This window comes from the organism of the source record quoted next, unplaced genomic scaffold, assembly GCF_019419815.1.
Source record: "Pyrus x bretschneideri cultivar Hongxiangsu unplaced genomic scaffold, Pyrus_bretschneideri_v1 Contig12, whole genome shotgun sequence".
Lineage (NCBI taxonomy): Eukaryota > Viridiplantae > Streptophyta > Magnoliopsida > Rosales > Rosaceae > Pyrus > Pyrus x bretschneideri.
This window is the reverse complement of record NW_025999413.1, coordinates 468312-483521: the sequence shown is the minus strand read 5'-3', so window position 1 is coordinate 483521 and position 15210 is coordinate 468312. Positions and strand designations below refer to the sequence as shown.

The following is a 15210-nucleotide window of genomic DNA, read 5'->3' as shown; positions in this document are numbered from 1 at the left end:
ATTAAAGTCAATTCCTGTTGGTATTTGGGTGGAAAAGGAAGAAGGAGCTATGGGGAAATGTTTTCCAGGTGGTGGTGAGCTTCAACTCACCCGAAAACCATAGTGAAAGGTGTCGGAACAATGGGAATCACCGGGTTGGGTCGCGGGTCAAAATGGGATCCGAGTTCCCCTCATTCTCTCTTATCTCTTTTCTCTCCTTTCTTCCCCCTCTCATTGGTCCGTTACCCTCATTTTCTCTCATTTCCCTTCATTCACACCCACACACGTGGCTCCTGATCAAAGCTCCAACAAATCCAGATTAATAATTAAATGATTATTTTGTCTCTATCTTTGTTTGTTTATAACTCTTTCGTTATAATTCCAAACTACATTCTGTTTGCGCTCACATGTTCGTATCAACGAGTACTATCCAAATATGTAAAGAAATCTGAAAAATTACAAAAAGGATCAAATACGTCCACGAAGAATTCCGTTTAATTCATTAAGGGTGATTTTGTCCATTTACTTATCAAAAAATTTATACGCCGTAAATACAAACACCGTCAAAACTAAGGATACAAAATACGTAATCTTAACTATTGAAATCCGGGGATGAAATTTCACAACACATCTTCCTCCTAAAAGCGAATCTCGAAGATTTGCATTTGTGGTGTTGATTAGTGGAAGTCGATCCAAAGTGCGAGATCCATGGAGAAGTGAGCCAATTGGAAAGGGTAAGATGTGTAATGTTGGAAATTAAGGAGGTGGAGGGAAAAGTAAATGGAAAAAGGGGCGGTGATGAAGGGAAACCAGAGGCATTAGAGAGAGGGAGTGGAAAGAGAGACCGGAGAGGAGGGTTGAGACCAGTGAAATTAAGGCAAGATATGGTGGATGATAGGAACGATCAGGCTTATAGACAGTGGAAAAAACAAGCTGAAAAGAAAACAAAGCAAAGGAAACATAAAAGAGAAGGAAAAGAGGACTCATTCTGGAGATCCTGAGGAAGCTTATATTGAGGTGATGGAGTGGGAAGGTTTATTTGCGATTGCCTTGATAGAAGAGATGATTAATTATTGACTCTTGGATATTTAGTGCATCAAAAATATTTAGCTTCTAGATGGTTAGACCTGATGCCCTGATGTGTGAGCAACAGGAAATCTGTATTCAAGTTTGGTAGATCATGAACAAGATGCCAAGATTTGCTACAAAAATGTGCAGTTAAGAATTGAAACACGTAGGATAATGATCAAATAATTACGGAATAGGAAGTTGATGTGGGGTGTACGGAGGTGTATGTAGAAAATCTGGGGTGTGAGAGTAGTATGGAAAAGTTTCTAAGGTTAATTGAAAAGTAGATGTTGGGTGTGAATAAAACAATCTTTTTTTAAGAGAATCCTTGTAGGTTTTTTCTTTCCTTATTTCGATACAAATAATAGAGTGAGAAGAGGAGATCGAGGCAATCATAATTTACACCCTTAAGGTTTGAGGTGATTTTTAAAATAGGGCAGTTTTAATTTTCTCACCTTATCCCCTAAGATTTTAAAATTATATAATTATATAACTTTTGTATATTTGAATGTCTAATTATTCATTAAATTGATGATTTTTTTGTCAATATGGTGTAAATGGCTTATATATCAACCAATTACGAGTTTCATGCCCACCATGTTTTCAATTTAATGAAAATTCAAATAACTCCATAGACAAAAAGTGTAAATTGCCACAATTTCACAACCTTGGGAAGCAATATGAGAAAATTGGAATCTAGTGGCCCATTTTTAAAATCACCCAAACGTAGAGAGGGTGAAATGTAGTTGGCCCTTATTTTAACTACAAACCCAAGAATCATATAGTTTATAATCAATCTAGAAATGCTTTGATACGATGTAAATATATGACTCCGTTAACATACAACATCTACAGATCATTCCGAATTAATTGCCTTGAATCTAACACAACCAATAGCACAAATTAGTTAGTGAGGCAGATGCTCTAGGAACATCAAGGCATCGACCCTAATTGAAAATGAAACCTACTGAGATCAGATTGAACAGAATTTTGCCAAACTAATTGAAATATTCTTGAATTTGTGATTGGGAAGAAAAGAAAAACGATAAAACTGAACTAATTAAAGAGAAGACATTGGTCATCTTCCCTAACTAATTGAATTAACAGAACAGCTCTAAAAAGAATAATATAATCAATATAAACCCGCATGCACTTGATAAATTAGCATAGCAAAACCAGTCAATAAATCCACTGGCCACCGCCAAGTCAATTAAGATATATAGTACAAAACTCCATAATAATATTGATGAGTACAATTTCTTTTACAAAAGCAAGCAAGCACATTACTTGGATATTTCTATAAATATATATACGGAAATTATGTAAACTGAATGAATGAATACTTAATTATAATTTCAGTAGGGGGTGTAAATTTGCATCTGACTCAAGATATGTTCAAAATTATCAGAAGGCTTGTCGATGGGATGGGTGTGCGTTCCTTCGTAAGTGGTCACCACAATGCCTTCGTCCTTGTTTAGGCGTTGGACTTGTTTTTTAACGTTGCACCCTTGATACGTGCATCGGTAGTAGCTTCTGCAGATTAATTAGCAAGATCCAGTATTGTTATTCCATATATATTCAGGACATATCATACAATTACTAAAAAGTAAGCATACCTGCATGCAGGCATATGTGTAATCATATGATTCAAAAGATAAATATCAGTTGGAACATGCATTATTCTTTGGGCATTGAAAATTTGAAATGATCGGTCACGTTGCACTGGTTCTGATTATTGATGATCTTACACTGCTGCCTGGTGCAGTTCCCAGACGATAGAACTGGAGCAAATCTATCAACTAATAGATTGAATATGTAACCCTTTTGTGTAACTTGTAGTTCTACCATGTAGTCATGGGTCCCGGCATGTACGCCTCAAATACATTACAATTTATACACAAGTTGTTTGTTCCGCATCAAAAGGTAAACTAACATTTACATAATTGTTAGGAAAACTTTTGCAGGGATCAAAAGTTTTTGCTTCCAGTTAATTAGCTAGAGAAAACCCTAGCTAGAACTCAAAACAAGGAAAAACAAATTAAACACTAAACAATTTGTTGAATAATGATCCCACATCGAAAATCTTAATAAATTTTAGGAGAAATTAGGATGCAATCCCCAACCACCAATATCCTTTGATTGAAATCCGATTGATTTTAAATTTTTGATCAAAGTCCTCTACTTTATACACATCAGCATATTTACATTTAAAACTTTATGCCACCCACAAATGTAATTAATTCATTTCTTTTCAAAATTTCATAAGATTATTGAGAACTAATCAATTCCTACATATTAGGCAAAACAAAATATGTTTTAGTACATAGCTTTTTATTTCTTTTATATCTTAGTTTGAATTCAAGTTATTTCTTTAACGGGTACATGTGAATTTAAATGTACCCATTGATGTATTTGGGATATTTGCACCCATAAACATGTTATGGTTTTTTTGGACTTGTTATATACAATTTTTATAACGTGTATATTTGAGTTCCACATTACAATTGGTACATTCTTTCTCACAATTCCTTTGTTGGGGTACAATTACAGTGGGTACATATAAATCTGAGATAATATTATATATGGGTACAAAGATGAACACAAAAGGCAGGTTTAATTTGCACTTTGTGGGTAGAAAGACAAGAAAATTTTGGTTCATGGGTACAAAGATTGAAACATAAACAATTGTACCGCAAATATACTACAATTAACGGTGTTATGATTTTGTACTCTGCAACTTTTGGATTGCTTGGGTGATTTTATAGAAGAAAATTGTGTGTGGGTTCTCGTTGGCTAGGTTGTACCCACCAGTAAGCAGTGCAGATTATTTCAAATTTGAAAATCAAATTAAACTAATATTTGGTGTGCCTGATATCACTGATATGTGATATAAATTTGGGATAATTTGGAGGTCTCAGTGGAAAGGTTAGTAATTTAAGGTGCATATATGTTCATCGCTTAGGTGAGCTAGCAGAATGTAATTAATCACAATGTAGTAAATGGAGGACTTGAATCAAGGTTTTTAAACTAATAAAATGTGAGTATATAATATATGATCAAAAGGGACCGGAAACTAAGTGTCCCTAAATTTTATATATATACCTATATTGGGTGACATCATTCTTATTTATACCAACAGTTTTTGCGTTAAAACTTCATATTTGTTGGGTAGCAATGTAAAATTATGTGCCAACCATTTCAAAGTTTAATTTTAAAATTTTCATTGTAAAGAAATTTAAAAAACAAAAAACTGTTTAGTAACTGTTTTTCAGTTTTTCAATATTCATTAGAATGTGAAGCTAAAGTAAATAAAGGAGAGATCCCCCAATTTTCCTTCGCCTATATGCCCGATACACTTCTTAGTGGAAAATCGAGTTAGGATCTTGCGTAGGGATGGCAACTGTTCGGTTTAGGGATGGAAATGCTATATTCATCTTCATAACCACGAAAACTAACCATATCCATAACCACAAATTAATCATCAAGTATTATCCATAACCATACCCACCAGATAACAGATTCCCCATAGGTTAACACTTATATCCATCTTCATCAATAAAAAAATATATTCATTCAATTGACGCATGATAATTTAGTAAAAATTAATTTCGTCATTAAATATTTTATGTATAAATGATTTAATGAATGGATATTGTGAAGCATAAAAATTAAAGCTAAATGTTGATAATGTTGGTTTGATCTTTGATATCTCTCATAAGTACCATTGAATTCTCATAAATTTTAATTCATATTAAAACTTTTGAACTTTTCCACAAAATGCAACTCACACAATGCAATTTTTGTATTCTCAAGGTAATGGATTCAGTGAATAATAAATAAATATATATATTTTTAATAATTTAATATTATATAATATATATTATTCAGTTCGGGTTTGGAGATGGATACGGATTTGGGACCGCTATAATCATATCCAAAACTATAACTGAATAATAATCACGATTTTTCCCCATACCCAAAATTCACCTGAATTTTCATACCCAAATCTAATCCAATCGGACGGTTATCTATGGTTATTAAGTTTAATGGTTAGAATTGTCATCCCTAATCTTGCTTTATTAGTGGAATCTACTAGCTTGCACTAATGTATTCGCAAAAACCAAAGCAAATCTGAAACACAAGCATCAAAATCACAGTACGAAAATCAAATGAAACACAAGCACCAAAGTATGGTATGCACCGAGTTTTCGAGATGTCTTATTATTTTGGACCATTTGACTGAATAAAAAATAAATAAAGGATTTTAGCTTTTCATTGTCCCGATTCATGTCATACACCAAAGTATAATAGATTTTCAATAATCATATAGAAAGATGAAACAAAAATATAATGAAGGTATATAGCTATATGTATGTACCTGGGAAACTTGTTGGCTTTCACAGCTTTTTGACCGTATTTTCTCCACCGATAGCCATCGTCAAGTACATCGACCTGACTTCTTGTTTGAAAAGCATATTTTGGCTTCTTCATCTTCTTCTCCCCCTTATTCTTTTTCTCTGAATAATTATTATTGGCCCGATGAGGATCGACGCTGCTCTGATCAGCTCCAACAACAATATTATTCATGCTTGCATTTGCACTCGGATAATACTGCTGATAATATTGTTGATGCGGATGACCATCTTTATGAACTAATACTTCACCTGACGATGATCCAACGTGGTTTTCCGTTTTCGACTTCGATCTCAAGCGCAACAACCCATCTGAAGTTTGATCAACACGCCCATGAAAGTTATTCGTGTAAACGTTAGAGCTTCCCATATGATGATGATCTGTATTTGTGGAATTAGGGTTTGGATAATTAGCTGATGAGGAGCAAGGAAAGAACATTTGATACGTCTCCATGATGGGCTATCTAGGGTTGATGGCGCTAGCCAAAATAGAAGCAGTATATAAAGCTAGCTAGAGGCGGCTAGCCAATGGCCAAAAACTTTGTAAGTTGTAAATATATGATTTGAATGTATATGGTCTAATATCGTAGTACATAAGGTGTTGAGTTTCTACACTTGCGTTTTGGGTTCGAAACTCCCTCTCTCCTTAACACATATACACAAAGTTGTACATATATAATTTGAATATATGTGGTCCAATATCTTAATAGATAAGGTGTTGGGTTTCTATACATGCGTTCCAAGTTCGAAACTCCTCCTCTCCTAAATCATATATATACACCAAATGTAAAATAATAAATTAATGCTAAATAATTCAAAAACCATGAGAGATACGATATCATATGCATATATAGGGTGAGAACTGAGACATGTCGTAAAGGGCACGAAAATTGTCCAAGTTAGTAAACGATAATTGGAGCTTCATCAGCGGGTCTGATACCTTGTTGGAATAATGGTGGCGGCTTCATCATTGCCCTTACGACTACGACATTACTTCTTTACTTTTTATTAGTTATTTACATTGGGTATATGAATGGCAGAGTTTGGAGTGAAATAATATCGGATTACAAAAGAATAATTGTCATGAAACGAGTATATTATCAATTATATACCAATCATATAACATCACATGTACATTTTTCAGAAAAATTAGATTCTCATCCTTCCTTTTGCTACTCCTTTGAATAAAATTTTATTCATTTTTATTTTTTGATCAAGGTCCTTGGTATTAATAACATCATTAGTTATTTCAATAATAAAATATTTTTTGTTTCTAATATATTCATTTAATGTTAAAAATGTTACAATTAGTATATTTATATTTATGGCTAAATGTTTTATCGTATATTTTTATTTTTAGTTTGTACCCATTTTTAATTTGCAACCATTTTTTAATTTGTTCCAATTTTCTTTTCAGTTTTAATTTGTACCCATATATTAATTTCTTTTTGTGCCCATATTTTATAAAGTTTTATTTGTATTTGTACCCATATTTTTTTATTTATTTGTACCCATTTTTAATTTTGCTAAATGTACCCATGCTAATTATATATACCATTCATGTAATTTTTTTCAATTTTTTAATCTTAAAATGTACTCATTCTTAAATATACCAATTTGTTATAGGTAAAATGTACCTTTTTTTTACATAAAATCTATTCAATTTTTTTCTAATCCATTTTTAAACTTATATGGGTACTTTTTTTTTTTTTTGGTGATTTTGAAGAATGTACCCATGTTTTGGTACAATAATTTTTTGGTTAATTTTGATGAACGTACCCATGTTTACACACACACACACACACAATAATATATTTATATTTTAATATTTTAATATTTTAATCCCACAAATTATGGTTTTTTATTTAAAATCTCATTAATATAAACAACTATAAATTTTAATTTTTAATTTAAAAAAATATAGTAACGTACATAAAAATAAATTATTACATTAATTTCAAGGACTTGGATCAAAAATTGAAAGTCAACAAGGTTTTAGTCAAAGAATTTGCATAGTTAAGGACCGCATCCAAAGTCTCCTTTTTTTTTATATAATGTTGTCTAATTAGAAAATAATTAATTATTATAAGAGGTATAATCGTATCATAAACGTTGCTCTCTTGTTTTAGTGTTCAAAGTAGAAACACACAAGTAAATGAGAGTTTGACAAAGTTGGTAGTGATGCATGTTCGGTTCCCTTTGCTTGGTAATATAAATAATATGTAGGTATATGTTCATCAATTGGCACAAGTCAAAACGTAGACTAAGAGCAGTTGCATTTGGACTGGAGACTATCTATATACAGAGTGAGTGTGTGTGTGTGTGTGTGTGTGTAAATAGACATCGCACATGTGTTGAATTTTGCAGTAGTTGGACCATATGTCGCGCGTCCAATAATGACTCTGTTTAATAATAATAATAGTATCTTTATTTAATTAATTTTGATCAAATCATGAAATTAATTTTAGGGCTAGATTCTTGGTTTTGTAGTGCATTATATATATATATATATATATATATATATATATATGTATCTGCAAATTGTGTGCAAACACAAACGGACACCCTACCCGTGGTTTCCACGAAATGCTAGCTTAGCATAAATATGTAAAAAGTTGTTCACTATAACCTTTCATATCATGCATCATCCAACTTATTATTATTATTATTATTATTTTTTATCATGTGCATTTTAAGAACAAACACCTGTATTTTAATGGTAGCCAGCATCCAGATCTTCTGGAAGGATATTTTCATTACCTTTTTTTTCTTGAAAAATATTTTCATTACTTGTACTTACGTATATCCGCACATGTACAAGGTGAGTCCCTAAAAAATTGATGATATATGCATTTGTGTGCGTATAAAGATTAAACATTTGAGGCATTACGTATATTACCAAATGACAATTATGAGGACATTTTTAAGATGTTTAATAGAATTTTTTAATTTGTATTTCTTAATTACAGGGGATAATAGTATATTAATTAATCTTAAATTGAAAAGGATTTGAATCTGGATGCAATAAGTTGAAGAGTTAAGACTTTTACACATAGATCAAAAATACAAAACAAAAACACTAAACTCGTTTAGGACATTCACCAGGAAATCGAAATCTGATTAGTTTGGTCTAAAGACAAATTCCGAGATACAAAGACATGTGTTTGAATTTGGAAAAAGAGGTTCACGTGATTGGGACTTTCCCCGCAGCCCTCCATAACAACAAATTTGAAAAGCAAACTAAAAGTACTTGGATTGTTTTCAAAAGATGTTGAACCCTCAAGTAGTCAAATTCCACACGTTATGTTGCAAACTTGCAATCATGCACACGAGCCCCTGTGCTTGATTTTTCTTTTTCCGGATTTGAACACATATTTTCCTCTTTTTCCGTATTTTTGTTTTAATATTTACTGAACATATTAATTTTCCGGCATTTGAAAGCAGTGTCGGATCTAAAAAATTTAGAGGAGGTGTCAATAAGAATAGTGCACGTAGTATGTAAATTTTTTTTTGGCCGGATAGCATCTAAATTGACATTTTATTGAGCCGTGATATGTCTGAGGTCATTTGCCAAGTCATATTGCACGCCTACCGGCTGACACTAACTTCCAAGCAAGCATGTCAATTCATGTGAATAACTTTTGAAAACCATGCCGACATATGGCGAGTGAGCTTATCGAAAGATGCCCATAGCAACACATACAAAGGCATGAGGGTAGCAACTCTTCCATGGAGAATTTCTAAGCTTGGGGGAGTCAGCTAACTCAACTTGCTCTAAGGTGGATCCGCATTGTTTGAAAAATCATGTTTGTTGAAGTGGTGGATTGCCTTGGTAGATAAAAACTTTCACTTCAACTCGTTGCATCTCGGATCCAAACTCTCTTTCTCTCCTTAATTTAAATGAATTTAGTGTACATAATTTATTGTTTGTAATTCTAATGAATAGAGAACATTTAATACTAATGAATCTGATAATATTTTGTTGACAGTTCAAACTTTCGGCAAGAACTACTCCTACAACGTAACGAACAGAAGTAGATGATTCAATGTCTTTGATTTGTTAGACTTTGATATTATCGACCGATTTGTGCATATATGCAGAAATCTTTCTCATTATTATAGTGGATCTTCAAGAAAAAAGAGTTTATATCGAATAAAATATATACTTTGATTTTCTTGTGTTAAAACTTCGGCTCATAAACACAAAAGAATTGTACGAACTTTTTTGAAAATATTAATTTATAAATTATTGGATGAATTCTTCACGGAAGCCATTTGAACTTTGATTATTCGAATTGGAAAACGGTTTAACGAATGACGGACCGTAATATACCAGAAAGGCAGTTGAAAAATATTCAACAACCATTGACAAAAATGTAGGCACTCTAATCATTTCCAACATAGACAAAGGGAAAATGCAGGCATCTACTTTCCAGTTTCCATCCGATTTTGAAAATGGGTCACTTTAACCTCATTGCTTCGTGTCTTCAAGCGTCGAGGTAACCAGATGACGGAATCTTATTCAAACATTTAACTCGGCAGCTCTGCTCACAGCTTTAAATCTTTGTTTACACATTTCCATCACAGATCATGAAACCAGGGCGAAAGCAGTCATATTTGACATCTTGAGCCTCAGCAAGCTTCGCCCACCATTTCTTTATAATGCGATCGATTTAAATTTTGTGATTCGTCAAGGAACAAAATTTGACAATACTGTTTCTGGAATGTGGGTTGTAAGGTGCTTATTCCAATTACCCCACTTGAATGAATGCATGAGCAGTGACGCAGCACGAGCGTATAAGGATTACAAATGTAAATTATGAAGAACAAAGGTTTCTGAAATCCAACAGAGATTGGGATAAAACAAATGGTTGTTTTGATTATTTCTGAATTGGTGTCTTATCTAGGGAGCCAATGACTTAAATAGAATTAAACACAGCCTCGGAAGGGCTAAGAGCCTTTGGAAATTAAAAAAGACATTAATAGGACCACAAATAAAAAGTTTCATTTTTATTATTGAATTTAAAATACAGTTTTGGAAGCCAAAACAACTTCAAATGACTAAAATCCATCATAGTTCATGGCAAAACAGTGAGTTTGAATAGGAATATTATGGTCTTTTCAGAAAAGTACTATATAGCAAAATGGAGCTTGGACATCAGATCTGCAAAAATCCAATACGTCTGTTTGTCTTATCAATTATAAAGCGCTTCCTTGTTTTACTTTTCCTCGTAAAAATCCACTCCAATCTTGTCCTAAATCAGTCACCTTCACTCATAAAGAAGTTGCCTGTTCATCTTACAAAGAACTAGGGTTGACATGAACCTTGATGAGTAGACATATACATCAACCCGACGAACCCAATATTCTTGGTGTTCAGTTGGAATCACAAAAGATCTAATACCATACAAAAGATTAGAATATCCAACTTGATAATCTAGCCTCTTCATGCATTCCAAATTTACTTGTTTCCCCAATCTTGCAGTTTAATTCCACATCGACTTTATCACCGACAACCATGTCAATCATAATATTTTCAGATTAAACAATACTTGATTTTCATGGATGTATTCTTGTGGGATTTCAACTTGCAAGATCTCGTCTTCCTCAATCTTGTTCTCCCTTCTCATAATCTCCTCAACTTGAGAAGAACTTGACCGCGACTTCTCTTGTATTAAAGACACCTCCACATTGGTCTTTTGAGGTACATCTTTTTTTGTTTTCGTTCGTAATTAATTGTGGAGTTTCTCCTTTGTGAATATCCTTTTCAACTTTGATAGGGTTGTCAACTGGTTCAACAACTTCCTTTTTTTCCATTTGCCCAACATGGCGTATCAATTATTTTCTTAAGAGCTTCTGAAATTTTCTTGTTTGCTCTATCAATTTTTCACAATCCAATTGATTCAAAAATCCAGCAGTAGAGTCAAAAGCCAATTTATCATATTTAATTGTACGATCATCAACATCATCAAACATAAAGCCATATGAAGGAAAATACCATTCGACAAGAACTCTTTTCATCTTTCGCCATGTTTTGATCTTCAACTTGCCTTGTCTTTCTCAGGGTTCTTGTAGATGATAGTCTAGATGAAGTCATCTTTACCATCTTCTTTTTTGGAACTTTCTTGATCTCAAAGTAATGCCCGATTACATCTACCCAATCTTGAAAATTTCAACATACAAACTTCCTCCAAAGTAAGGAATATCTTCAATATCTTCAAAGTTATATTGATGAGGACGGGGAATCCCATAACATTCCCCTTCAATATTTAGTACTGTCGTATGAATGTTGCCGAGGATTTCACTTCTCCCATGATCGATTGTCATTAGAACAGCCAAATTCCTGCTCTAATGCCAATTGACGCATTCGAAGTATAGTAAAAGGAATACAAACGCAAACCCAAAAAAATCGGAAAGCTGGAATCCACTAGAATAGTGATAAAATCTCGAAGGTTTTTTTTATTAAACCTTGAATGATGCCTTACATGGAGAGACAAATGACTTAAACAGAATTAAACACAACCTTGGAAAGGCTAAGAGTCTTTGGAAACTAAAAACAAAACATTAATTGGGCGACAAAAGAAAAGTCAGATTTTTATTACATAATCTAAAATGAATTTTGGAAGCCTAAATGACCTTGGATGACTAAAATCCATCATAGGTCACATCAAAGCAGTGTGTTGGAACCGGGACGTCGTGCTAGTCATACTAAACATATTGTCCACGTGGTCTTCTCTTACTGGCTGTAGTTAATTTTTGTCTCCACAATAAACATGAAGTTCCAGAAATTAGCCACAAAGTGTTTTGCGAAGAAATTCATTCACAATTATTTTGAAGCCAAGTATTGTTCATAAGCAGAGATGTGAATGATGAGGTTGTTAAGCATTGTGCTTTTTTAGTACGATCGCCACACCTTAATATGTTACTATTTATTCACTTATGTTATCATACGTAGATTATTTATTAATACTATACTTTAGATCCTTGTCCTTATCATACTCCACCATTATAGGCATACTACGCCTTATTTTTTTAGTGTGAATGATAACATTGAAAATTTTATCCTTTTCACCAAAAATTTCACATATTTTTGTAAAAATAGTTTATTCTATTATGTGTATATAACAATTGTCGTTCATAAGTATGGATGTCGGTAAATCAAATGGTGCTTGAGTCACAATCAAGATAAATTTATGCAATGCTATCGTTTGACTGAAGCCCTTCTAATTCTTGGTCAATTGGGTCCAAAGGTCAAGGCCCTCTTCAGCAAGCCTTCAGAAAAAAGTTTGAGTGCAACTTCCATTCATCCTTAGACTGCTTGATGCCCAGTTCGGCCACCCCCGTCAATCAACACCACGAACTTACCACTACAAAATCCCACTTCGCCACGCGTCTATCTTTGATCAGAAACTTGTATTTATGGTGTATGTCGAAAAAGAAGTAGCGACCAACAAAACATTAGGTAATACGACCAAAATTATAAACAATGATTAAGCTAATGGTTCATGTTGTTACCTATTGGTTAGGTAGTGTTCCCTTCATTCAATGATATATTTATACGAAAGAATTTGAGAAATAAATTAGTTACGGATTTGTCATTTTCAAAGTAAGCTTCAGATCTTTTAAATATTGATTCATTTATCCATGAATATTAGGTACGTACCTTACATCTATTGGTACGGTACTATTAGGGTTTTCATCTCTTCAATTGATAATGTTTATTTGACAATTTATCCTTAACAAACATACACCATGGACGAAATGTTTTTGGAGTAGTTTTAAATAATTTGTGAATAAATAGTTGACGGTGTCACCAAACTTTAAGTTAATTAGAATGCTATCACCACACTCCAAATTCGTTGTATTCTTGAAAATGCTATGGCTCCATTGGTTTTGTCCTTGTTATTAACAAAAGTTTATTAGGTGCTTTTCATTAAAGGTTTTTCTTTTAACTCCACAAGAAGTTAGCTAGCCAAACATCAACAGCCGCACGGAACAAGTTCTCAAGTTGATATATCATGTAAACTGAAAATTATACTTTCTTTCCACCTATATAACGAAGGAAGGGTAATGTTAGATGACTAAATGTGTAGATTTAATTTGGTAAACTAAATGACATGGTTAATGATTAAATTATTATTTAAGTATTAATTAACGTATTTATTTTTTATTAATGATGTATCATTTAGTTTGCAAATTTAATCTACCAATTTAGTCCGGCTAAAATGAAAAATGATAGCTCCTGTTCCAGTAAACGGTTTCTTAATTACCAACTGGCGTTGCACAAAATTGCAGCCAGTGCCATCACCATCAGTACGGGTCTCTCACAGGGTCGGACTTTAACCCGACATTTACTCAAGTATCCAGCGTTACGATTTGGTTCGCATATAATAAGCACTGCAGCGCTCGTATTACCGCCATTGCAGAAACAAAGATTAAATATTTAATCCATCGTCTTCATCGATGTCAGCGAGAAGACGAGACTGACCGAGCCCGCCTCCAACAATGTAACTCGCTCGCTTTTCACGTGTTCTTATTACATACACACCATCCTTTTTCAATTAATATTAATTGTGTATATAGGAGTGGCAGCACAGCAGCTTGATCCTTGCTTGATTATATCAGCCAACAAATGGGGAGTCCTCCTGCGAAGAAAGTCCTGATCACCTCCAATGGCGACGAGATTTCACAGAGCATCGCCTTCTCTCTGGCCCAACGCGGCTGCAGGTGATTAAACCTCAATGGGTTGAATCAAATGGGTGAGATTTCTTCTGTTCTGCGTATTAAAGATTTGATTTTTGTTTGTTTGTTTGTGGTTTTGAATAAGCAGGTTGGTGTTGATGGGAAAAGAGAGCTTCCTGAGGCGCTTTGTGCAGAAAATAACGGCCTCACTGGAGGGTGAGGTGGCGCCGGTGGAGATGGTGGACGTGGACGTGGAGGACGAGAGGGAGGGAGCTTTTGATGAGGCGGTGGAGAAGGCATGCAACATCCTGGGTAATTTGGATGCCTTTGTGCATTGCTATAGTTACGAAGGTCTATAAGTTGACTAATTTAATCTAATTTCTTCGCTCGGAGATGATTTGAAAGATTGTTTTACTTTTAAGTGCTTTGAATCCAGCGATTTAGCGGGTTATCCAATCCAAATCAATACTGTGTGCCAAACGAGGTGAGGAGAAATACTTGACACTCGGTTCTTGTAAAGTTCTAATAAGAAATTTACACTTCAAAAATCTCATTTTTCACTCTAAAATTTCTATTTAAAAAATAAAATGTGAGGAGGAGTGTAGAATATAATTTTAGAGTGTTAATAGCAATTCCCAAAATGTATATACAATGAATAAAAGAAAACAGGGGGAAAACTTGGATTAGAAAATTGTATTAAGTGAACAAATTTTTTCTTGGAAATATGTTGATCCCGCGTTAAAACATGTTTTAACAAATTATTTTACATTCGGGCATTCTTCGGTTTTGTGCATATATGTAAAGTTTGTTGCAGTAATTTTTTTTTTTTTTTTTTTTTTTTGGGACAATGGGATTGAGCTGGTGGAGAGTTCTCAGCCTCAGGTGGCGAAGTGCAAGCAAGCTTGCTGCTGCTGCCGGTGCTGAAGGTGGGGCGGAGAGAGGTTGCTCTATGGCGGCGGATGATATGTGGCAGTCATTAGGATTTGCTTCCCCGATGATGCATGGCAATGATGAGAGAGCATGAAGAGTTCATACCCAAGTTCAAAAAGGAAATGGAGGTTGAGGAGAA

General features: G+C 33.7%; 2 protein-coding genes across 2 annotated transcripts; one reads left to right on the top strand and one right to left on the bottom strand.

Annotated features, from left to right (window-relative positions):
* Positions 1–2226: 2226 nt before the first annotated feature.
* On the bottom strand, positions 2227–5997 carry LOC125474253 (probable WRKY transcription factor 75). The gene is made up of 2 exons (XM_048577728.1): positions 5426–5997; positions 2227–2580 (listed from the first exon to the last, which is right to left on the bottom strand). The coding sequence occupies exons 1-2, from the start codon at positions 5911–5913 to the stop codon at positions 2403–2405; spliced, it is 666 nt and encodes a 221-aa protein (XP_048433685.1). The 5' UTR covers positions 5914–5997; the 3' UTR covers positions 2227–2402.
* Positions 5998–14091: 8094 nt separating this feature from the next.
* Positions 14092–14500, top strand: LOC125474167. The gene is made up of 2 exons (XM_048577609.1): positions 14092–14186; positions 14290–14500. The coding sequence occupies exons 1-2, from the start codon at positions 14092–14094 to the stop codon at positions 14498–14500; spliced, it is 306 nt and encodes a 101-aa protein (XP_048433566.1).
* Positions 14501–15210: the final 710 nt, after the last annotated feature.

Excerpts from the sequence above, each read along its gene's own strand:
- LOC125474167 (XM_048577609.1), top strand. The coding sequence starts at position 14,092 with ATGGGGAGTCCTCCTGCGAAGAAAGTCCTGATCACCTCCAATGGCGAC. Across the intron at positions 14,187-14,289 it reads CTGGCCCAACGCGGCTGCAG|GTTGGTGTTGATGGGAAAAG; the intron begins GTGATTAAACCT and ends TTGAATAAGCAG.
- LOC125474253 (XM_048577728.1), bottom strand. The coding sequence starts at position 5,913 with ATGGAGACGTATCAAATGTTCTTTCCTTGCTCCTCATCAGCTAATTAT. Across the intron at positions 2,581-5,425 it reads AAAGCCAACAAGTTTCCCAG|AAGCTACTACCGATGCACGT; the intron begins GTACATACATAT and ends ATTAATCTGCAG.